A 26,263-nucleotide genomic window follows, 5' to 3' on the forward strand; every position below is an offset into this window, starting at 1 on the left:
AAACTATCTAGCTTAAACTAATACAATTAATGTGTACACAAGAAAGGCCTGTTGCAGGTGTGATTTTTACCCCTGCCTCTTAGACCTGGTGGAACCAGAGTCTTTCCCTCAATTCCTATAGGAAAGAAGTTTAATACAGGTGTAATTCTTACCCCTGCCTCCTAGATCCAGTGTGACCCAGATTCTCTCAATCCCTCGGGAAGAAGTAGATACGAACCAGGCGTCCCCAGTCTCGGGAGTTAATTCGAGACCTGGCCAGCAGGTGTAGGTGATTGAAACTGAAAGGGGGGGTGGTCTGCCAAGCCCCTTTATACTGCTTTTGTCACGTACGCTTCTTCCTGGTCTTAAGTGGCCAATTGGGAGGAATGTTTTGAACCCCAGGTTTCCCAGGGAAGATGCAAGGCTCAATTTGCACCTGTGAATTGTGGACAATTGGGCACCTTTGGAGGTGATGGGCAGGGTTCCCCAATCTTCCTAGGGCAGTGATCAAGGCGTGTCAATTACCGAGATCAGCCAGAAGGGCAGCCATTAGCTAGCCCATCCACTGTCTGGTTTTTGTGTATAGTAGAGAGGCTGGGTGAGACAGCACACCTGTGTTCCCAGGACATCAAAGGCCACCTGTCTCCCCTGCTTATTTCTCTCTCTCTCTCTCCCAGTGGGGGGGAGAAGGAAAAAAAAAAAAGGGCCAGATGTGGGGGTTCATGTCTGGCTACAGTGGCCAAGCCAGTGGAGTCAACGCTGCCTCAGGAGGGTGTGCATGGTTGGGATTCCAGCTTGCTTGAGGACGGCAGTGTTGGTCACTCTGTCCTTCCATGATATTCCAAGGATGCGCGTGAGGCAGCGCAAGTGGAAGACGTTCAGCCTCTTCCTGGCGGGCATACAGGGTCCGAGTCTCGCTGTCACTATAGGGGCTCGTCTGCATACTTAACTCAGTCTAATTCTTGATCTTCCCCCCACCACCCCTGCACTCTCTGATTTGCTCACCTTGATTATCTTTTTCTGATTTGTCCTGCTTGCTTACTGTTTTTGGTTCTCTGTGTCTTAAATACTGAGTCTGTTCTGGTCTGGCTATGGTCTGAAGAAGTGGGTCTGTCCCACGAAAGCTCACCTGATAAACTATTTTGCTAGTCTTTAAAGTGCTACTTGACTGCTTTTTGTTTTGATAGTGTATAGACTAGCACGGCTTACTCTGCTACTTGTCATAAAGGAGGGTGCTGAGGATGCAGGCTCTGTAGATTTGCATTTTGGTGTGAGTGTACAGCTTGTTGTTATTCCACACACTCTTGCTGAGTCTGGACAGAGTTGTGAATTTGTGAGAATCTGTAAGGAGCCTGCTCAACTATGGACATGAAAGGAAAATTGCCAACACATCCTAATGATACTCTTTCAAAACAGAGCCATGGTGCTGCTTTTCCAGTTTTATCTGATAGAAAAAGTACCTTCAGTATAGAAGAAAAATATCTTTTAGTGAATCGGAACACTTCAGCCAAAGAACATGTGAATAACTTCTACACTGGAAGATTGTTCTGTGTTTAAACATGACTGGGAATATTCAAATTATAATGCTTACCAAGATGCAGTGGTCAGTCCAGCTAAGGGCAACACAGGGCTGCATCAGCCAGGGTGGCAGGGGGTAGGTGGTGTCCGCTACCATGCGGAGGGACATGGTGACATTCCTGACCTGGAGCTCCCGCTGGGGGATGCATTGAATATTCCCAATGATGTTTAAACACAGAACAATTTTCTAGTGAAGAAGTTATTCGCATGTTCTTTGGCTGAAGTGTTCTGATTCACTAAAAGATATTTTTCTTCTATGCTGAAGGTACCATTAGGATGTGTGATCTGCTCTTTTGAAAAGAGTGTTCATGCTGCCTCTGCTCTTTCAGAAGAACGGGCCAGAGATTGAAAAATCAGACCTCATGAGGACTGTTTTTTTGTGCGGGGGGGGGGGGGGGGGGCTGGGGGGAGCAGGGAAGGGCCTGTGGAACATCTACACATTTTCTTTCAAAAGAAGCTTTAGAAAGGGGCTCTTTTCCTGAAACAGGAAAGGAAGAGTTGATTTCAAAAGGAGTGCCGCATTCTTTTGATTGACTTTCAAAAGAATGCTTTTGTGTGTAGATGCTCTGTGGAATCTTTCAAAAGAATCTCCTTTTAAAAAAAAAAAAAAAAATTTCAAAAGAACTTGCTAATGTAGACCCAGCCTATAAGTGTATTCACTGTACCATTATCTAAATCATTGATGAAGTTATTGAACAGAACCAAAATAGATCCGTATGGAGCCCTGTTCATTATGCCATTCTTGAACCATTGATGATTACTCTTTGCGAATGGTTATCCAATTAGTTATGCACCCCTCGTACATTAACCCCATCTAACTTGTGTTTCCCTAGTTTGTAATGAGGTTATGCAAGACTATATCAAATGCTTTACCAAAGTCTAGGTATACTATATGTAACACTTCTCCTTTATCTATAAGGCTTGTTATCCTATCAAAGAAAGCTTTCAGGTTGGTTTTACATGTTTTGTTCTTTACAAATCCATGCTTACTGTTAATTACCACCTTATTATTGTCTTGAAGTTAGCACAGGAATTCCTTATTTGCTCCATTTTTCTCCCTGGTATAGAAGCTGTCAGATCTGTAATTTCTTGTGTTGTCCTTATTTCACTTTTTATACATGGGTATGATATTTAACTTTTTCCAGTCTTCTGGAATATCTTCTTCCATGACTTTTCAAAGATAGTAGCTAATGGCTTAGATATTGCTACAGTCAGCTCTCTCAATGTTCTAGGATGCATTTCATCAGGCCCTGGTGACGTGAAGATATCTAACGATATAAATAATTTTTAATTTGTTCTTTTTCTATTTTAACTTTTGAACCTACCTCATTTTCACTTGCATTAACTATAATAGGTGTCCAGTCACCATCAGCCTTCTCAGTGAAAACTGAAACAAGAGAGTCATTAAATACCTCTGCCATTTCCACATTTCCTATTATTGTTTTTCCTTTTTGAGTGGGTAACATGCCCACCCTGTTCTTGGGCTTCTTTTTGCTTCTAATGTATTTATAGTATGCATCTTGTTACCCTTTACGACTCTGGCTAATTTGAGCTCATTTGTGCCTTAGCCTTCCTAATTTTCCCTATATGTACTTGTTTGTATTTGTCCTTTGTAACTTGACCTCATTTCCACATTTTGTAGGATTCCTTTTTGATTTTTAGATTTATTCAAATTTTCCTGGTTAACAGAAGAAATTCTCTGAAAATGAATCAACCCAAAATTATTCCACTTTTTTTTAAACACATTCCCTGGATTCTGTATTGCAAGCTTTACTTTAAATAAAAGATGGCAAAAGACACTGAATGTCTTAATCTTTCCAAAGAAGTCTGGACATATCTGTGTGCTCTCTTTCAGCTTCTGAAATACTACAGATGAGTGTTTCCCTGGTTGAAAAATAATTCATAGAAGTGTAACATCATACAATCAGAATTTGTACTAAACTGTACAGTTTTTAACATGTAGGTTTTCCAAGCTTTTCGGTTTTGCTCAAATGCTCATGGCATTGGGCTCTATGTCCTTGAGGCTACTGAAGCCAATCCAGGAGATTTTTAAGCCACTGCAAGTCCAGCAGCAAAGTGCAGCTAAGTCGGGCTCCCTGCTTGCTCTCTCTCCTGGAGGTGGCCAGCACATTGCTGTGCACTCTCGGGTAAGGTGGGAGCTGCACTGAACTCTGACTCAGTAGCTCCCATTTGCCAGGAACTGAAGTAAAAATGGTAACATGTCTTGTGAATAGTATTTTTGTAAAGACTGGACCAGCAACGAATGAACATAACAAATCTGGTTGTGTCTTATTATAGTTACAATAAGTTTTACAAACACTTAATTTTTGGAGTTCTTCTCTTCCAAATAGTTCTTTTGAGGCTGAGTGCATAGTGTATGGAGACTTTCTGTTAGACCCAAGAGTATAAAGAAGTGGTGTAAGGAGAAAAATGCACATTAGATCTTTTTCCCTTTCTAGTTGTGCTGACTGTCATTTGATGGATTTGGATGAGCAGTTATTGGCGGATGTGATGCATTCTTTACTGCTCAGGGTTGAAGTTCTTGCTGTTACATTTGTGTTCAGTTCTTGATTCTTAATGGCATGTGTATTGTATGACTAGTGTTCTAATGAATTGCTTGCTCCTGATGTCTTTACTTCTGTTGTTTTTTAGATAATAGTACATTCATACTCAGTGGTGAGGGTGATAATTTCCCAACAGGTAAAGTTGCCTTTTTCCATGATGTAGGTGTCTTGGATGTTTGAAAAATATTGAAACCAGAGTTGAGAGAAGAACAATGATATAATGGTGCGATGATATAATAAAGGAGCAATACATTTGTCATCAGATATGAAGCATTTTTCCCCACCAACAGTGCTTAGTGTATAATGCAAAATCCTACAGCAGGCTGTGGGAGAGAGTCTGGCAAAATCAAAAACAAAAGTCGTCTAATATGGCTGTGGGAATAACATTCTGACACAGCCAAGAAAACATGTTTTACTGCAGTGTTTTTATTCCAGCAATAACACTGAGCGTATCAAGTTAAACCATCACAAGGCAGTATAGGATATTGAAGATTATAGTGAGATAACAGAACAGCAAACAATTATTTCCTAAATCCAGTTGATAAGAGAAACAAGGACATGCTGTCTGTTAATAGCAGTGTTCCTGTTAGTGTGATTGAGTGTAGAGTTTAAGACAAAGATAACGCAGAAATAAACTGAAGGATTAACACATTCTGTGCATTCGGAATCTTTTCTTTAAAAGGCTAAATAGTTTCAGGTCCTGTATGTGCACCTGTGAGTTATTTGTGGTATGATGTGTGAAAACATCAGTTTTTTCTTTTTTTGTTTCTGTGTGAAAGACCTTTAGGAACTGAGAACTGGAAATATACAAAAATAGATACACACAATAAAAAAGTTGTTCCCTCTGATCTTTCTTTTATAGTAATCTTCATGTTTAGTTGTATCTATGATTGGTCAAGAAAAAACATGAAAAATTGTCTGAAATTAAATACCCATTTACTATTTAAATAATAATGAATGTGTAAAACCAGTTGCAGGTTTTATATAGGTATTTTAAACACTGGATTTGGGAGTAGTAATTAAGAACAAATGGAGACACAAAGCAGTAAGTAATTTTCAGGCTAGTCAGATCGTATCTTTTAGGCTATCCATTCTGTCAGTGTGGATAAGTAATGCAAAACATACAATGTGCAGTTGATATCTCTATTAGGACAGAACTTTTAGTATTTTAATTCAATATTTGTGGATAAAAAGGTTCTTAGCCTGAAACTTGATAATACACTTTATATTTAACATAAGAACATAAGAATGGCCACTGCTGGGTCAGACCAAAGGTCTGTCTAGCCCAGCATCCCGTCTGCTGACAGTGGCCAATGCCAGGTGCCCCAGAGGGGGTGGACCGAAGACAACGATCAAGTGACTTGTTTCCTGCCATCCTTCTCTTGCCTCTGACAAACAGAGGCCAGGGACACCATTCCTACCCCCTGGCTAATAGCCTTTTATAGACCTAAACTCCATGAATTTATCTAGCTCTTCTTTGAACTCTCTGATGGTCCTAGCCTTCACAGTGTCCTCTGGCAAGGAGTTCCACAGGTTGATTATGCACTGTGTGAAAAAGAACTTTCTTTTATTAATTTTAAACCTGCTACCCACTAATTTCATTTGGTGTCCTCCAGTTCTATTATGGGAACAAGTAAATAACTTCTCTTTATTCACCCTCTCCACACCTCTCATGATTTCATATACCTCTATCACCCCCCCCCTCGTCTCCCTCTTTTCTAAACTGAAAATTCCCTGTCTCTTTAACCTCTCCTCATATGGGACCTGTTTCAAACCCTTAATCATTTTAGTTGCCATTTTCTGAACCTTTTCTAATTGCCAACATATCTTTTTTTGAGGCAAAGAGACCACATCTGAATGCAATATTTAAGATGTGGGTGTACTATAGTTTTATAAAGGATCATTAATATATTCTTTCTTATTTTCTTTCCCTTTTTTAATAATTCCTAACATCCTATTTACTTTTTTGACTTTCCACTGCACACTGCATGGATGTTTTCAGAGAACTATCCACGATAACCCTCAGATCTCTTCACTGATTAGTTGTAGCTAAATTAGCCCCAGTCATATTGAATGTATACTTGGTGGTCTTTTTTCCAATGTGCATTACTTTACACTTACCCACATTAAATTTCATTTGCTATTTTGTTGCCCAGTCACTCAGTTTGGTGAGATCTTTTTGAAGTTCTTCACAGTCTGCTTTCGTCTTGACTATTTTGAACAGTTTAGTATCGTCTGCAAACTTTCCCACCTCGCTGCTTACCCCTTTCTCTAGATTGTTTCTGAACAAGTTTAAATAGGATTGATCCTAGGACTGACCCTTGGGGAACACCATGCTTTACCCTTCTCCACTCAGAAGATTTACCATTTATTCCTACCCTTTTGTTTCCTGTCTTTTTAACCAGTTCTCAATCCATGAAGGGATCTTCCCTCTTATCCCATGACAAACTAATTTACACAAGAGCCTTTGGTGAGGGACTTTGTCAAAGGCTTTTTGGAAATCTAAGTATACTGTATCTACTGGAGCCCCCTTGTCTGCATGTATATTGACCCCTTCAAAGAATTCTAATAGATTAGTAGGACGTGGTTTCCCTTTACAGAAACCATGTTGACTTTTCCCCAACAAATTACGTTCTTCTATGTGTCTGACGATTTTATTCTTTACTATTCTTTCAACTAATTTGCCTGATACTGACGTTAGACTTACTGGTCTGTAATTGCCAGGATCGCCTCTAGAGCCCTTTTTAAATATTGGTGTTATGTTGGTTGTTTTCCTGTCCTTGGGTACAGAAGCTGATTTGAAGGATAGGTTAGAAATCACAGTTGTTAAGTTGATTTGTTTTTACATGCAAAACACACTTGCTTCTCCAGAGAGCTTATCACCTAAGGATTCAACCTCTCTGAGGAGCTGAATGTCTGTCTGTCTGTCTGTCATCAGCTGGATAATAAATGCCTTAAATTTGCCAAGATGAACAGAAGACAGTATAAAGGATAGTACTTCTGGTATATAACGAATGATGGAAGGAAGGATTTCAAAAGGCCTAGAAATCTGTCTGCTGTTGCTACTTCTGTTCTTTCCCACATGGCAAGATTCAAATTTTAATGGTCTTGTGTGCATGCTTCCTATGCATCTTACCACATTCAGAACATTGGGAAAAATAACCATTCATTTTAAAACTTAAGAAAGCACACAATATCTAGTTTGAGGTTTCAGTGCTCAACTGTTATTTCTATAACCTCAAAATAAATTGAGTTAGATTAAGGATCCATCTACACTAGGCAAAGTAAGTCCATCACAGATACACAATTCTAGCTATGGAAGTTGAGCATAAAAGTTTACTCTTCTTAGTCCCTGAGGACTGTCATTAAAGACAGTGCTGAACTGTTGATGAAGGGGGTTGACTGTGGGTCCAGGAGCTTTTGTGTGGGGATACTGTGGATAGGAGGCTTCTGAGTGGCACAGGGAGAGATGGTGGATTCTGAGTAGGGGAATTGTAAGCAATAGATGGGAGGGATCAGTAGGTTTTATGGTAGGTGGAAGGAGCTGAATTGGCACTACCAGTGATTGGTGAGGTTTAATGGAGCATGAACAGCAAACTACAGCTGGAAGAGGTGATGTGGGACTTTAAAATTCGTGTCCCAAGGCTCTGCATGGAGCTCGAGCTGTTGGGAGTGGTTTCAGACAGAGTAACTTACTCAGGAGTTGGTATTATAAGTTTCCCACGATGGGAACCTGTGCATATTTGTCATCATGGACATCGCTCAGCCTGTGTGCCTTTCTTCTCCCCATTCCTTGCTGCACACTTCTATATCCAAAACCAGCAGATTTGTATAAAGATCTGTTCTAACTTTCCAATCAGTTGTTTCCCAATCCATTTAAAAATAAAGAACAGTTTGCTTGTTACTATGTAACTGTTGAATGAGCATTTAAAGTAATAGATTGTACACAGAGTGCCAGATTATCCATTCTCATTGGCCACTGAATTCAGTGAGTTTAAATCAGTGTAGGAGGGGAGTCACGTTTATGGATCCTGACTTGACTTGACTTAAAATTTTTTAAAGTTGTGAAATTCACTCAGTCAAGTATCACAACTGTTAATTTTAAATTTCTTTGATTTTTAACTCAAAACCAAGGCAAAAAAAGACATAAGGTTAAAGATGTTCCTGTAAATTAATACATATGGGTGTGTTGAAAATTATATTTTTTTTCTGAAAATAGGGGATTTTTAAAAGAATAACCACAAGGTATTTAAAGAAAAAAGTGAAAGTTGGAAACCAGAATTTTTCACAGAAAACCAATATTTACCTGAGAACAATCAACTATCCAACTGTGGTGCTTTTTCACAAATACACCTTTATCTAAAATTTTTCCTCATGCATTACTTAACAGCAAGAAGCTGTTTCAGCTGTCCAGGTAAATACCTGTCTTGTGTATTACAAATCTTTTTGTTTGTAATGTTTGATAGAGCACCAACCTACTTATGCGTATGGCAGGTATTTTCTCCACATGCTAAATGATGTTTACACATGCAGAATACCATCGTGCAGGATCACATTTTTACACCTAATTGGGGGGGTGTTACCTAAATATTCAGGGAGGGAAGACACTGAAATAGTGAATATGCAGAGATTTAAAAAAAAAAATTTTTTTAATTCCTATATTGCCCAGTGTTGGTAAATAAAATAAATGAGTTCAATCTTGCAGTGACTTGTCATTAGTAAGTATTTTAGCCACCTTGAAATCAAATACTTCTGTCAGTGTCTTAATAAGGGCTGGTTCTCAAAGGCTAAGCCAGTTAATTTTCCTGGAGACTGCAATATTTGCCATCACTATTCAAACTTTTTTCCTCTTTTAACTCTGCTTGCCTTGGAATAAGATGTGTGAATTTTAATTGTACTGGTGACATTTTGTGAGGGGAAAGTAAAATGTGCTAGTCAAGTTCACACTGTACAATAATATTTCATATTCTATTTGTTTCCCTCCTACTTTTAGCTTTCTTTTTTCATGCAGCAAACCAGAATTTGCAGTAGGATACATCATTTTGTCCTCTCTGTGCCCTCTCTTTTCCCCTTCCTATTCCTTCTCAGAATCCCTCCTCGCCTTCCTTCAGGTGTTCCTGTGAGCTCCTTGCTTTTCAACGGTCTCTCTCTCTTCCCCTGCTGGAAGATTGCAGAGTACTTGTGGGCAAATAATGCCCTGATTTTTGCCTCTGTGTTGAAGAAAGTTTCCTGGGCAATAGCATTTGTTCCTAATATCTCATTGGCTATGGTGAGATTCTCAGCGAAAGCCATGGCCTCCAGCAGTGACCTGACAGGATCTTTGTCTCTGTCCATGCAAGGTGGTAGCCACAACAAGCAAGCACTATGTTCTGGTAGATTTAAAGTAGCCTTGCTATTTAGAGAGTAACTAGACAATATAGTGGTAGAAAATGTTCCAAAATCTAAATAGTCCCTCCCAATGCCATATCACACCTTTTGAGAGAGAGTACAGGCAGTCTTCAGACAAAGGTGCCCCTTTTGGCTTTCATCTTCAGAGAAATGTTAGCAAAAGGGCAACAGGTTTTCCAGATAAAGCTGTGCAACCGTGGCTTTGAAGAAAAGCCTCAGCCACTTTTAAAGCTACTGTGTGACACATTTCATTGAACTCTTCCTGGACCTGAATCAATGGGGCATAGTTTCCCATTTCATGGAGGAATAGGTGACATTGACAATGGACTTGTGTTATCCAGGGATGATCTCTCAAGTAATGGACTCCACCCCAGCCATTCTCCCTCCAGCTGCCTATCTTGAATTACCCTCTGAAGTGCAGTCCAATTCAGAATAAGGAACATAACATTTCCTGCATATGGGGTAAGAGAGTGTTCCCTCAGAAGAAAAAAGTATCCGAGTTCTGCTCCATCTTCTCTATCATTTGGAAATGTTCAGGGGCAATATAGTCATTCTAGATCTCAACAGGTCAATAAATGGATGGGGGGAAAAATATGCAGAAATCTCTAAAGAGTCTTCCCTGTCCCTGTGGTCGTTATGACTTCAGTGAACCTGGTGGAGGCATATGTCAACATAGTTATGAGACCCTGCAGTTACAGATTTCTAAGGTTTGCTTGTGGCAGAAAGAATTGTCAGTAATGTGCTCTCCAGTTTGTCTTGTCCTGAGGTGTGTGGGTCTTTACAAAGGTGGTGCAGGAATCATAGTGAGAATCAGGTTACAGGGGATGCACCTTTAACCCTTCCTGGATAATGTCTTTTTAATTAAAGCTCTATCCATAGCAAAAGCATGAAGAGGAAAGCTCTTTGGTTCCATCCACCAAAATAATTCACTTAGGTATGGATATGGATATCTTGATAGCAAGAATATATCCATCTTTAGAGAGGTTTCAGAAGATTCAAGACTTTCTCAAATTGTTTTGGAACTGCAAGAGGCCTGAAGTCAAAACCGCTATGCATTTAACCACAAGACCTCCTAATTTCACGTGTGGGAATCACTCCACATATACAACCACACATTAGGCACCTTCTAGGCTTCATCTTAAAGATATATGGCCAGTTTCTAAAACACGTGAAGGATCAGGTGAAGGCTATGCACAGGTGATCAACACCTTTTAAAATGGTGATCATCCTATGTCACTTTCAGATAATCATAACTGTTACCAGCTTGGAGGGATGGGAGGCATGCCAGGATTCCAAAACAGACATGTACTAGCTGACAGAAAGGACTAATATAGTAAACCATCTAGAATTACGAGCAGTCAAGCTGGTGCTACTAAGGTTCCAGCACAGCCTAGACAGCAAGCACATTCTGGTTCAACCATGGTTGCATATGTGAACAACAGAGGAAAAAGAAGCCCAGCACAATGCATCTAGGTGCTGGAAATCATGCACTAGATAGAACATTCTCATCTATTCCCTCAAGGCAGCTCACATAAAGGGAGAGCTGAAACAAAAGATGAACATACTCTGAGTGATCAAGATGAATAGCTCTGAGTGCTGCCTGCATCAGTCAAGCCTCTCTTTTCCCAAGAGGGACCTGCCACTTGTGCTGAGAGCCCTGGTGAACAATCTCTTTGAACCATTTACATCAATGTCTTGCTTTCTGATGGCTCTCACATCTGCCAGTCAAGTTTTGGAGTGTCAGTGCTTTCTGTGCAGGAGCTTTCCAAGGTATTTTATGAGCACAAAGTGGTGCTTAGAAGTCTAGAATTTTATATCCTGGATGTGAGCTCTGTCCTCCATGCCCCTTAAGAGGGTATCCCTTCTTTCTGTCCAAGGCCACTAAGGAGAAATGGCTTGCATTAGATATTAGAAAGACCTAAAAAGTACAGAGTCTACTTGAAGAATTGGTGCTGTTTTGGTATCCTTCCAGTGAAAATGCTACAGATGCAGCGCTTCTAAGTCATCTGTTACTATGTGAATTATATTATGTATTGAAGTATACAAGACATTGGAGATTGGGGATCCTTAAGGTGTCCGGTCATGCTCCACATGATCCCTGATGACCTTATGGGCAGAAAGAACTTATGCATCCATTTTGGAAATAGGTACGACAAGCACTTGGTCAAGCACTACAACCATTATCAAGCACTACAAGGACTTGCTGACCTCTTGCAGAGGCAGCTTATGGATGGAAGGTAGTGCAGGCTTTGGGTGGGAAATGATTTTTCGTCTTTGAATAAATGTCATATGAGAAGGAATACTGTTTTCCTTTTCTTCCCTCCTTCTCTTTAACTTTCCCTACATGTGTTCATTTCACTCTGCTTCCCAGACATCAAAAACTGCACATTGGGATGCATCCAGGTGTATATTCATTTTAGGTAGAGGAAAATATACAAAATTGCTATAGAGGAAATCTTTCATGCAGAGGGGAATATCTGCTTTTTATTCCTAGTGTTAATGCAACTTCTATTTATTAGGAGTTATTCTTGTGCAAATGGGATTAATTCAGACACATGAAGAGGTGATTATACTACAATACATTTGAAGATAATGAGTCAGTTTTTAGCAGTTATGAAATCAAGGGGATCCATATGGGCACTATTCCTTCTAAATTCCTGTCTTCAAAGCTTGGGATAGCAATTATTCCCTTCAACTTATCCTTAGTGCAATACTTAACTTTTGCATTTGCTGCCAGATATGATGCAATCTTCTGTCAGTTTCTTGGTTCTTAAATGTGGATGTTAGTTGAAAAGATGGTTGAAGATGATGGAGAAAAGGGAAGGAGGAGAAATGGAACTACACAAATGCATAATTCATAAAGTAGGTCCAGGAATATTATCCAAGCGGTAGGGCAGCTGATAGACATCTGGCAAGGTGACTGTGTGGTAAGGACTGGACAGCGCTGGATGCCAAAGACAGATTGCTAGGAAAGATAGGGAGGATTAAAAAAGTAAGCTATCCTGCATAATTGAGAGATTTGTCTGTGAAGGTAGCCACTCCCCTGGAGAGCATCACGTTTGGAGGGCCAGTTAATAATAAACGACATCAGTCTTCACAGCTAACATTTTAGTAAATTCTGTGTAAATGTTTGTTTAGTTATTAGGCAACCTCGGGAAAACAAGATTTTTTTTCCCTACATTTCACTTCCATATTTCTCCAGTGACCCAAATTAGTCTTCTTTTTTTCAGTTGAGGGATGTTTGCACAATGCTGCCCCCCACCGCATTGTACATACTTTTGCATTTAAAATTATTATTCTGCTTCTGGAATAACTTTAAAATATTGCTTCCACTGCCAAAATTGAATAGTTTTACCCATTCTCTATAGAGGGATGTGGTTTAATTGTGCACATAAAGCCATTACAGGCTAGATGAATAGGTCACCTGAACGTAGTCAAAAATCTCCAAATTTCAATGTCCTAAAGCTGTCAATTTTAAGTCTGGAGAACAGTGCCTAAAAGTTAAGATTTTAAAATATTATACAAGTTGTTAAACTTGCATTTTATTGGAAAATGAAGTATTTCTGGAGTGGAATGCTTATTTAAAGTACTATTATTTACAGAGAATCAGGCATACAAATGTTAATTTTTGAAAGTGTACACTGCTTTAAGGCTATTTATTTTTTTAAAAAATATTACTTACATTTAATATCTTTCTGACAAATATACACGGTATTACTCTGACGAACTGCCATGCAACATGTATTTTAAGTCATGAAGAACTTGAATATACAAGGCCTAATCTATATAACATATATATATTGAAAATGTACAGTCTAGCCAATATTTTAAGTTTCCCTTATTTGGCAGTATTTTCTACAGTTTGTTCATATATTTCCTCTTGGATGATTTGGTGAATACTGAAATCTAGCCAGTGACAACCTGAGGTACTAAACATTTCTGCCTTACTTCGTTGTCTTCAAAAGTAATCTGTTTGTTCCTTTTAGGCTCTATCCATGAGTTATGTATTACAGCATTATTCGGCATGGGATCTGCTTCCACTATTGAAACGACTCGTTTTTTCATTTTACTTTTCAGGACCTTCTGAAATTTTTGCCTAGTGAATGCATAAAGTAGAGGGTGAAATATGGTTGTTCCGTATGCCATAACGAGAAAACACAATCTCAGCTTTACCAAAAGGTCACTTGGGCCCAAACATAAAATTGTAGTGTTTAAAACAGAAATGGGTGTCCAGCAGAGAAGAAATGTTGAAATAATCAACAGGGACATTCTGAAGACTCTCTTTTGTCTTTCCCGTCGTTCCCGGTGTCGTTTTACAGCTCGCCGTAGGGCAATTATTACTGAAACCGAGGTCCTTACGCCAAAGACTACATTTCTCCCACCACTGCTTTGTGACACGTCAGTAGTTTCATGTTGTGTGGTCAAAGAAATAGTTTTTTTCTTTCTGGCTTTTTTCTTTTGCCCAGTTGTAAATCTTGTGCCTATTCGAATATTAAGAGCCTGGAGTATTTTGGTGTATGTAATGAGCATTACTATAACAGTGAAGAAAAAAATTGGAATTTGTACTAGGAGATGGTAATACATTCCCAATTCAGTGTGGTATTCATTTACACTGACACACAAAAGAGTCTTATTTTCCCAAGTACTTGCACTTTGAAGACTGAAAAAATTTACTTCAATGAAGGGAATCAGGAAGGAAAAAAGAGAAACAATCCATATTGATGTCATTAACATGACAGCCCTTCCCAATGTCAGAATTCGGTTTGCAGGTTTTACAGAGATATCATATCGGTCCAAAGTGATAGCAAAAACGTTGATTGCTGTCGAAACACTTGCAAAAGAAACACAAGCCTCATGGAAACAGCAGATTAGAGCACTATTACTCTCCAGTGAAAGCAGAAGGATAACTATAGTTAGAGGAATACATCCCACACAAATTATTACATCAAGTACATGAAGGTTCATTGTAATAATGTTACTGACAGAATTGATTAAGTTGGATTTCATGCAGTAAAGTACCAACACGGTGAGGTTGCTGCCAAGTCCCAACACAATTTCTAACATCAGAAATCCAGTGAGAGAAACTTGAAAGCTTAATGGATATGACAGTGCTCGGTACATATTGGTGTTGATGTCATCAATGGCATCTTGAACTGTAATGTTAGATTCAGACTGCATGTTGACTTCCAGAATGGGAGAGAAACACATTCTTTTGTTGCAGTTGTTTTTGTCCTATAAGGTGAGAGGAAAATAAAACTATTTCATTCTGACACTTTTTAAAAACATTTTAAATAAATACAGTGAAACTGCTATTTCATTCTATCAAAATCTACTATGTATTTAGATCTGTGCATGATTTGGATTCAAGAAGCTAAGGATCTAGACCAGCAACAACTTTTGAAACAAAATATGATCTAAAAGAGCTCCCAAAAATTGTTAAAAGCCTTTGTTTACAGAGACAAAGCCTTGATTATGATGGGACTCTCACAAAGGACGTGTGGTAGAACAAGCTATGTTGATACATAGCATTTTATCATGTAAAAAGAATGTCCTTATGTATTTAGAGTTTGGTACATTAAAGTAATATTAAAAACCTTTTTTAGGAAAACACGCTCAGAAAAAAGAAAGGGAGATGCTTATGAACTGATTTTTCCCATGTGTTGGTTTGTCTCCCTTCTTTTGAAAACTTTTTCTGTAAAAAAAAAAAAAAAAAATAAAAAAAAAAAAATGCTTTTGGAATTGCAAATCTTCCATCAAAGTTCATTGAAATTTTATAAACTTTAAAATGTGTTTAAATTTTCATTCTGAATAGTGTACATATTATGTGTGTGCATGGGTGTATTTACATCTGCATGCATATTTAATATTATGACTCAATTATTTATGTATATGTAATTTTAACTGTGAAATTGTAGACATATAGTTTAAATTTAAGGAAGTAGGTTTTTCAAAGCACTGTATTTCCATATGGTGATTTGAATATTTATTTCAGGAAATATAAATACTCTTAACTATTAGCCAAATTGGTAAAAGTCTCTCTCTCTGATTTATGGGCTCCTGTTTATCAAGAGGATTTATAAATATATTTGTATTTTAATTATCTGATGGAATTAAGAAGATAGCTACACCAAGATTATTTGCATTATGTTTTTGTATATCACGAAATAAAAGTTTATTTCGGCTTTTATGAGGCAATAAGGGTGAGGTAGCATTTAATCATTGCTGTACGATTTTCATCTCATGGCCACACCTTCTGTGGTTTACAAATGCTAATAAATTGAAATTTAGTATCTACGTAAGAGGAGTGATATTTTATCATTTACGTGCTTAAACAGCATATAAAACTGGTCTTGGCTTTATAATGCAATTCGTAAATAAATTAAGGAGGGAAAGATTTTTTTTTTTTTCTTTTGGGGTGGTGGTACTTGGAATTTTGAACAACTTTTAAAGTTAAAGTGAAAATATATCGAGCATAAGGATTAATTTAAATGCAGATCATTGTTCTTTTCTAAATACAGTAAGTGGAAGGCATTAACAAGAATAAAAATTACCTGCTTTTTTAATGCTAGTATGAATTATGCACACTCCAGATGAAATATGCGAATAGATTGATCTGCATTTCTGAGAACTGAAGCCTCAATAGTGCAGTACTATTAATAGCAAACTAATTATAATGGAGGTTCTTTGTATGTCTCAAGAGTTACTTTACGTGGCCTTTTAATAAAAACAAAAATATTGAATGAACCTCAGGTGTGCAATGAAACAAATATTTCAAAAGCTTTGTTCAACTTTTGTAGTCTCGAGAAAGTTTAGCTTCAAGACAGTACTGTTTCCTCTGTTCATGTGGTCTTATTTAGCTATAAATGTATTATGGAAACAATTCCAAATGCATTATTTGATAAATTGAATTCCCTTGAACCAGTAAAAACCAGAAAAAGATTAGCGTTAGATCTACTAAAACAAGCAATGGTCTTAACTGTAAGAATAAGCTAACTGAAATCTTGTGAAAATGGAAAATGTTAAATGTGCCAGATTTTACTGACAAACAGATTAAGCATCAGGTCTTTGTCACGTCAGATAGATTTACAGTTAAATAAAAGCAGAAATGTCAAGAATAGGAAGATAATTAGCAAAATACATCTCTTCAAGAACAGTGCTCTGTTCCCTTGTAAATGTCAAACAGAGGTTGGGTGCACCCAGCTTCTGACCTACCTGTTTTCTGTTGCCTCAAGGGCCTCTCAGCTCACTGTAGCAGCTTGTCATAAATTGATACATGGTGTCACTGACAGAATTTTGACATGCATTTCACCTGGCTGTGCAGCACAGTTGTAGCTGGGTTCTATTTCATCCCTTGCAGACTGTTTTTCTTTTTTCTTTTTTTAGTTTTTATTTTTTTGTTCCAACACTTCCGCAGCAAGATTTTGTGATTGAATAAAAGGATTTAATTTCCTGAAATATTTCTCCAGACTTTTTAAAGCCACTAGTAAAAAGAAAACTTCTTTTAAATGACATTAAATTCTTTCCCCCTTTGCATCTCATGGCAGCATATTTTTATTTTCCACAATAAATGAAAATAAAAAGACGTATCCAATTTCTGGCTTCAGAAAGATATTTAGGCATCCTTTAGTTACAATTGCACATTGGTTTTGATAGTACTTCTCATTACTTTAGAGTGATGGCTTTGTCATGTAAGTTGCTTAACATTGTAAAATCCAGTTCATGTGCTTTGATGGAAACCATGGACTATTTAATTTGGCTTATTTTCATTAAAGGAGAGTACATAAAAGATCATAAAATTCAGAGGAAAAAAATCCATTTGTCATGACTAATAAGTGACTTAATGTGTAGTGCAGAAAAAGCTTGATTAAAGCCTTGTTTAGCTTGCTGATGAAGTATGCACATTCTCCTTTTGGGAATTCATGTTTCATTGTTTCTTCATGTATCAGTAGTTTTTCCACAGATCTGGTTTTAAATTATAATCCCTTTTTAAGAAATGCCCACCATTTTATTTTAGGAGAAAACCATTATATTAATCTTCTTTTCATGAAAATATGAGCAGATGTGCTAATCTTCTATGTATATTATTGCAGCGTTAAACACTTACGTAGAAATATAACCTGTTCCATGTTTTTATTTTAAGTCCTTTATTTCTTAAGACTATATATTAGAAGTACATCCTGCAGCTTGTAGATCAGGCAGCTAGAAGGATGCCCGGTCAATTGCATTCTTCATATTGTCAGTAGTAAAACTGAATTAGAGGCTGCATGCCCTTGTGAGGAAAAGGAGAGAGAAAAAAGGTTAAAAATTGGGTTTCTTCTAGCACTTCATCAGTTAAGTTATTCAGGAATATAATTATATAGTATCATTAGGTTAAAATTATGCAATGTGTGCAAATCAAAATCGATCTGTAAATTTGACTCGTATAGAAGATCTATAAAATTAGTGATATCTTTAATATTTCCTAATCTTCCTCTTTTTCATTTTATTATAATTGTGTTTTGGATGGGTTCTAATATTTTGCAAATATTAAGTGTGGAATTAAAAACAAAGTAAAAATTACTGGGCAAAAAGATAGTATCTACAAATGCAGCTAGAAAATGATATTTTACAGGTCTTGTGAGCAACTAGCTTACACATACTCTTGCCTTCTTATGACTAATTTAACTGAGCCTCAGTTGTTTCATGGGGAATACATTTGTTTAATTTGCACATGGTTTTGAATTTTCTTGCTTTGAATGTAAAATGTTATGCAGATTTTTACAAGTACATTTCCATAGAGTGAAATATCTGTTTAAATATGTTTAGGGTAACAAGAAGGTAGCTGCAAAAACTACATTTTTTTTTTCATAAGCAAGTCACAGATGGTCACATAACCCAGCCTTTGAAAATCAGTAAGTATACAAGCAAATGCAGACTGTCTATGATCTTTCAAGGAGTACTTGAATACATTCATAACCTATGAAACTCAATATTTGGAAAAGGTGTTGAAAAAATTTTCTGACTGCATTAAGGATTGTAAGCAGTACTGTTATAGCTTAAGCCCCATTGCTTTTAGAACAAAACAGTTCTTATTATTTCATGTTGAGTCTTCATAAAATAACATTTTTCAACAATTATACTTTTTAATGAAAAAAATTAGTACTGTCTAGCCAGAACTACAAGGTGAAAAGCTCTCCATGTAGGTAGAAGCTAGCATCATTTTTCCTTCAGATATGTTTGTTAAACACTGCTTATGCTGAATACCAGAATAAGGAACATATCTTACCTCCACTAAGGATTTGATCAGTTCTCGATGAAGATGAAGCAGTTCCAGTTTTGAGAGATTCATTTTGTTCACTTGTTAGCATAGTGCAGGGGAAAGAGGGTCATAAGCGTCTCTCTTCAGAAAATGACCTTATTGAAAATTTGTGCCTGGGCTGTGCCATTGTTTCAGCATATTGCTAATGTATACAACATGTAGTGCTGCTTTAGAGGCTGCTGCAATCTCCCACTTACCCTATTATAGAATCAATAAGCATCTGAAGATACATAATGAAAGTAATTTAACATAGTAAAGGCTTCTTGTCTCCAGAGACAACATTTAGATTCTAAAAAGGAGCAGCAATACTTCTCAGAGGAAAGCCTATGGACAGCTTTTGCAGAATGACAGCCTACCTTGTCGCTTCTCTTCACTGCAGAGAGATGCAGTGCATTCACTAATTTTGATTGGTCAGTGATGTTTGGCTTAAGCTGTGCTTCATATATGTGGAAGTGATTTTTTTGTCCCTATTTTATATAGTGATTCTTTTGTAAAAAGGCTACATTTACAAATGAATTGTGCATAATTCTGGAATATATTAGGCATATATCAGTTTTATTTTTACCATTGCATTCTACTTTTTTTTATTGTACGATGCGTACCACATGACAAAACACTGGTGGAAAATTAGATGAAATGTATACTACTTTAAAAGCCTCAAACAATTTTGTTTAACTATATCTTGTTAAATAACCTGCCTCTAAGGTTCTTTGTTCTAAGACTACTTCAGATATAAAACTACTGCATCTTTTTTTTAATGAACCATACTTGACCAGAATGTTTATATGCAGGTCAGCTTTTAAGTTTTCATGCCTGAATAAATTTTTGTTCAGGATATGTAGGCATCACATAAAGATGAGAATCTGAATTAGAATGCTTATGGAATATTCGTATTGTTCATTAAGAGGCGGTATTAATCCAATTTGGTTCAGAATCTAAAGTGATTTTGCCAGATCCCATTACCGTTTTCAGTGCATGCACAGTTGTGTAGTTTGACAACCATAAATTAAAGGTAAGGAAACACTAACCTGTTTAAAAATGTTTTAACTTAATTTTTTTAAAGGTACCTGTGTGTTAGCAGTATATATTTTATTTCATGTACACCATGCTCTTTTCACCACTGGTCTTGAGCTCTTGACCTTCTGGAATTATGTTTTGTGTAGTCTTTACTTTTTAAATGTTTAAACTTGTAATTTATAATTTACTGTGAAATTATAATTTATTGTTCTAGTCTGTTAATATAGACAGTATTGCTGACATCCATACAATGAGGTGGAAAATAATCTAGTTCCTTCTCTTCATGAGTTAAGACCAAATAGTGAAATTCAGTTTAGGATGTGAATTAAAAGATGCACAGCCCAAAATAATATTCAGAGGATAGAGTGTTGTAGTAACAGAGATAATTTAGAAATTTTTGATCTTAAAATGTTGTAGTGGTATTAATGTTCCACATGAATTACTTAGTCTATAGAAAAAGTTGATAAATTATCCTGTTAAAATATAACTATTGAATATTAATGTTATCAGTTTAACGATTTTAGTTGTATTTTTGTGAAGTGAGTAACCTTGTTGTGTACAGACATAAAAATACATTCTGTAATTCAGATATTTGCATTTAATTTTGTTTCAGATTAGTGTAAGTGGTATTTACTTTTTTTTTTGCTATGCAGCCTGATGCATTTTTCTCATTTTCAAGCGGTCACATCTGTGTCACTTTAGGTAACATGCACTTTTCCACCTTTTTTCTCTGGGGCAAAATCATTCAGAAAATGCTAAGGAGGACAAGGGTCACAGTGGGACGCAGATTCTGCACAGTGTCTTCTGTGACCTTGCCCCAGCTCCTTTTTTCTTTTCTGGGCCTTGTTGACCATAAGAATCTGATACAAGTTTGGGCAGCATTATTCTTGAGCAGTCTCACATGACAGAACACATTCTTGGAGCTGGTGAATATATATATGTATATATAAAATACATGCAAGAGCTGTACTTGGTCCACTTACAGTTGAGTGGGGTGTGTTGGGGATCTGTTCTTCAGCTGCATAGATGAGTTTCCATAGATACTCCAGTTTCAGTAGAGGCTGGAAAAAGATGTAAGATGTTGAAGAGATGGAGGAGTTTTAGCTGTAGGAAGGGGGGAGAAATGGATTTTAGTTGTTATGGAGACAGAAGCAGTAGGATTTTGATGTAGCCTGAATGTGGGAGGCAAAGGGTGAAGAGGAATCAAACAAGACCCACAGGTTGTAGGCCTGAGTTACAGTGGATGTTGGTGATCATGACAGAGCTTTGGATTAGTAGAGAGAGAGGTTGGATGGGAAGATAAGGAATTCTGTTTTCATCTTATTAAGCTTAAATTTGCTGTAGAGAGATTTGGGAAGAGAAGTATTATTGTATGGAGACAAGTCAGGCAGGAGTGTGTGGGTGAAGAGATTTACTAGCTATTAATGGAGAAATGGTAGTTGAAACTGTGTAAGTGGATGATTCTTCCCCTCCCCCGAAAAAGTGTAGAGCAGGAAGAGGAGGGGGCAAAACAAAAAAAAGTGGTGAGTAAGAGCTTCCTAATTTACTTCCTCTGCTAGTTATTATGAAGGAAGTTGGCAGTACTGCTTACACACAATGTTGCCTAATGTCTTCCATTATAAAAAATTGTTTTCAATTTTTTTTTTTTTTTTTTTTTTTGCTTTTCCAAACTATGCATTTGGGCTAAATTTCCTATACTGAGTGTTTGCCTAAAGTATAATTTTTTGGGAAATTTTTTTAGTGAAAGTGTGACTGAAATTAGAAACAAATAAAATGTTTCACCAGGTTGTGATACCTTTCTGCTTTAGAACAAGGGCTTGAAATCTGGCACTGTATAGGGAGGAGACAGTGGCAATGCTTGTGTAAGGGATGCAATTTTTTTCTCTGCATGGAAATTCATATAAATTAGGCAAAGTTATGAGAGAAGATGTTTACATGTGATCAGTTAATGATTGTCAAGGTTGATAGCTAAATTTTCTGAAGATGCCATTTGCACTGATCATGCGTCATCCTGGGGCTTCAGAGACTTTCCCTGCAGTTGTACTTCCTAGCTGCCAGAGACTACAGTGATACTGGCACTGGAATTGAAAATACAGAGACTGCTTTTCCTGTGCTCTGTTAGGTTAGGACTATGCTACAGAAGTATTTTGAAATAAGATATTCTGAAACAGCTCTTTCAAAAGATCTTATTTCAAAATAACACAGCTACATACACAATGCATTTTGAAATAGGACCAAGCTATTTCGACATAGCATTTCTGGACACACAGTGCTATTTTGAAATAGTGCCACTGGGCTCCATTATGGCTTATTTCAAAATAGTGCTATTCTGTGTCTTAATCATGCCTATTTATAAGTATGTATTTCAAAATAAGCATTATTCCTCTTGAAGTGAGGGTTACCAGTTTGAAAATAATGTATGCATAGTGTAGATGCTAGCAAAGTTATTTCAAAATAACAACTGTTATCTCAAAATAACTCTTGTGTAGCCGTTGCCTTACAGTCCTCCCTTTCTCTTGTCGTGCTGCCCAGGTAGTATGGACGAGGAGGTGGCGATAACCTAACTTTATATATGAGGCAAGTGAGAAGCAGGTTTATGCTACAGGTATTGGATTCTGAGGAGTGAAGGGGTGAAAATGGGGGAACAGAAGCCAAGGGGCGGGAAGAGGTTGGATGGTATACTGGAGCAGAAAAGGAAGAAGGAGCAGAAGTCAGGTATATGTGGATGCATACATACAGAAGGGAAGGGAGAACACTACTCTGCCTGAGATAGAGAGAAATTAGCAGTATGGGGGGGGGACCCCTCCAGAAGCAGCAGATTCTGCAGTTGCTATAGCATGCTCCTTTCTGATACCTGGAATTGAACCCACAAATCCTGAGAGTTTGTCTCTCTCATGTAAATAAATAGCTGTGAAAAACACTGTCAAAACCTGTAATTACTTCCCAGTTAGGCCGGGACTACGCTAGAGCCTAGAGTGGATTTTAAAAGGCTTAGCCCAAACCAGCATATTATAAAATCGAACTGTGTCGACACTAGGGAATCAAGTTGAATTTATTGACATCCATGTTTTACTGCTAGATTTTGTAAAGTCGAAGATGAGTGTCCACAAATGTCCAGAAAGTTGACGTAGCATTTCTTTGTTGCCTTAGCTAGGTTCAGCTGTGTCAGCAATGCATTGTGGATACCTGTCCCAGAGTGCCTGCTGCCCCATTGCATTCTGGATTTTTGTTCAGTGTGTTATGTGAAAAAAGGTGCCACAAGGGCTTGTGGGTGTCTGAGATCATCCCAGAGTGCAACATCCTTCCTCCCTCCACTGTTGGAAAACAAACAGCCCAAGGATTTTTGTGCCATTTTCCAAAAACCTGCCCCTAGCTTGCATTGCTGCAGAGCACTAGCATGGATTCTAAACAACTTAGAGTCATTGCACAATGTGTTAGGCCACTTCCCGAAGTGTCAAGTGTTATGCAGTATTTTATTAGCAAAGCCAGTGGCAGGATGTGGTGGCTGCAGAAGATTTAGATGATATTGAGGGACTGGAGATGAGGAATGCAGAGATGCTGGCTGCCCTGGATGGATTGCACGCAGTGGAGTGCTGGTTCTGGAGATGTGAAACCAGCACACACTGGTGAGACTGCAGAAGTCCTGAGATGACTAGCAGTGGTGGTAGAACTTCCACATTTGCAAGGCCACTTTCATGGAACTTTATGATTAATGCCCCCTGCCCTGACGCACTGCAATATCAAAATGAGATCTGCTTTGACAGCTCATAAGTAAGTAGCAATTTCTCTGTGGAAGTTTGCAATCATAGAATCATAGAACGCTAGGACCGGAAGGGGCCTTGAGAGGCCATCGAGTCCAGTCCCCTGCCCCGACGGCAGGACTGACCACTATCTACACCATCCCTGATAGACATCTATCTAATCTGTTCTTAAATATCTCCAGCGAGGGAGATTCCACAACCTCCCTTGGCAACTTATTCCAGTACTTGACCACCCTGACAGTTAGGAACTTTTTCCTAATGTCCAACCTAAACTTCCCTTGCTGCAGTTTAAGTCCATTGCCTCTTGCTCTCTCCTCAGAGGCCAAGAAGAACAAGTTTTCTCCCTCCTCCTTATGACACCCTTTAAGATATCTGAAAACCGCTATCATGTCCCCCCTCAATCTTCTTTTTTCCAAGCTAAACAAGCCCAATTCTTTCAGCCTTTCTTCATAAGTCATGTTCTCCAGACCTTTTATCATTCTAGTTGCTCTTCTCTGGACCTTCTCTAATTTCTCCACATCTTTCTTGAATTGGGGTGCCCAGAACTGGACGCTATTCCAGCTGAGGTCTAACCAGCACAGAGTAGAGCGGTAGAATGATTTCTCGTGTCTTGTTCACAACACACCTGCTAATGCATCCCAGAATCATGTTTGCTTTTTTTGCAACAGCATCACACTGTTGACTCATATTTAACTTGTGATCTACTAGAACCCCTAGGTCCCTTTCTGCTGTACTCCTTCCTAGACAGTCTTTTCCCATTCTGTATGTGTGAAACAGATTATTCCTTCCTAAGTGCAGCACCTTACATTTATCTTTATTAAACTTCATCCTGTTTACTTCAGACCATTTCTCCAATTTATCTAGATCATTCTGAATTATGACCCTATCCTCCAAGGTAGTTGCAACCCCTCCCAGCTTGGTATCATCTGCAAACTTAATAAGCGTACTTTCTATGCCAATATCCAAATCATTAATGAAGATATTGAACAGAACTGGTCCCAAAACAGACCCCTGCGGAACCCCACTTGTTATGCTTTTCCAGCTGGATTGAGCACCATTAACAACTACTCTCTGGGTGCGATTAGCCAGCCAGTTATGCACCCACCTTATTGCAGCGCGATTTAAGTTGGACTTGCCTAGTTTGTCGATAAGAATATTATGCAAGACAGTATCAAATGCTTTACTAAAGTCTAGGTATACCGCATCCACTGCTTCTCCCTTATCTACGAGTCTCGTTATCATGTCAAAAAAAGCTATCAGGTTGGTTTGACATGATTTGTTTTTTACAAAACCATGCTGGCTGTTCCCTATCACTTTACTACCTTCCAAGTGCTTGCAGATGACTTCCTTAACTACCTGCTCCATTTTCTTTCCTGGCACAGAAGTTAAGCTTACTGGCCTGTAATTTCCTGGGTTGTTCTTATTCCCCTTTTTGTAGATGGGCACTATATTTGCCCTCTTCCAGTCTTCTGGAATCTCTCCTGTCTCCCATGACTTTCCAAAAATGAGAGCTAACGGCTCAGCTACCTCTTCTATCAGCTCCTTGAGGATTCTAGGATGCATTTCATCAGGCCCTGGTGACTTGCAGACATCTAATTTTTCCAAATGGTTTTTAACTTGTTCTTTTTTTATTTCAAAAACTAACTCTACCCCTTTTCCACCAGCATTCACTATGTCAGGCATTCCTTCAGACTTCTCTGTGAAGACCGAAACAAAGAAGTCATTAAGCATCTCTCTGCCATTTCCAAGTTCCCCATTACTGTTTCTCCCTCCTCACTGAGCAATGGCCCTACCCTGTCCTTGGTCTTCCTCTTGTTTCTAATATATTTTTAAAAGGCCTTCTTGTTACTCTTTATGCCTGTAGCTAGTTGGAGCTCATTTTGTGCCTTAGCCCTTCTAATTTTACTCCTGCATTCCTGTGTTATTTGCCTGTGTTCATTCTTTGTAATTTGTCCCAGTTTCCATTTTTTATAGGATTCCTTTTTTAGTTTGAGATCATGCAGGATCTCCTTGTTAAGCCAAGGCGGTCTTTGCCCATATTTACTATCTTTCCTACATAGGGGAATAGCTTGTTTTTGGGCCCTTAATAATGTCTCTTTGAAAAACTGCCAACTCTCCTCAGTTGTTTTTCCCCTCAGTTTTTCCTCCCATGGGATCTTACCTACCAGCTCTCTGAGTTTACCAAAATCTGCCTTCCTGAAATCCATCATCTCTATTTTGCTATTTTCTCTCCTACCGGTCCTTAGAATTGTGAATTCTATGATTTCATGATCACTTTCACCCAAGCAGCCTCCCACCTTCAAATTCTCGACCAAGTCCTCCTTATTTGTTTCTCCCCTGGTGGCTTTTTCAACTTTTTGGAATAAAAAATTGTCTCCAATGCAGTCTAAGAACTTATTGGATAGTCTGTGCCCCGCTGTATTAGTGTCCCAGCATATATCTGGATAGTTAAAGTCCCCCATCACCACCAACTCCTGGGCTCTGGATGATTTTGTTAGTTGCTTAAAAAAAGCATCATCCACCTCTTCCACCTGGTTAGGTGGCCTGTAGTAGACTCCTAACAGGACATGGCCCATATTTTTTACCCCTCTTAAACTAACCCACAGACTCTCAACATGTCCATCTCCTATGTCCATCTCCACCTCAGTCCAAGTGTGTACATTTTTTACATATAAGGC

General features: G+C 38.1%; 2 protein-coding genes across 2 annotated transcripts in view; one reads left to right on the top strand and one right to left on the bottom strand.

Moving 5' to 3' along the window:
• The window catches only part of COG5 (component of oligomeric golgi complex 5), a 367,281-nt gene that overhangs the window by 41,572 nt on the left and 299,446 nt on the right, over positions 1-26,263 (top strand). The gene's annotated exons all lie outside the window — the stretch shown is intronic.
• GPR22 (G protein-coupled receptor 22) lies at positions 13,160-17,219 on the bottom strand. Its single transcript, XM_074984144.1, has 2 exons — positions 16,722-17,219; positions 13,160-14,741 (listed from the first exon to the last, which is right to left on the bottom strand). Exon 2 carries the CDS (start codon positions 14,715-14,717, stop codon positions 13,416-13,418), a length of 1,302 nt encoding a protein of 433 aa, XP_074840245.1. The 5' UTR covers positions 14,718-14,741; positions 16,722-17,219; the 3' UTR covers positions 13,160-13,415.

This window comes from Carettochelys insculpta, chromosome 1, assembly GCF_033958435.1.
Source record: "Carettochelys insculpta isolate YL-2023 chromosome 1, ASM3395843v1, whole genome shotgun sequence".
Taxonomy (NCBI): Eukaryota; Metazoa; Chordata; order Testudines; family Carettochelyidae; genus Carettochelys; species Carettochelys insculpta.

Coding starts and splice junctions, on each gene's coding strand:
- GPR22 (XM_074984144.1), bottom strand. CDS start 14,717: ATGTGTTTCTCTCCCATTCTGGAAGTCAACATGCAGTCTGAATCTAAC.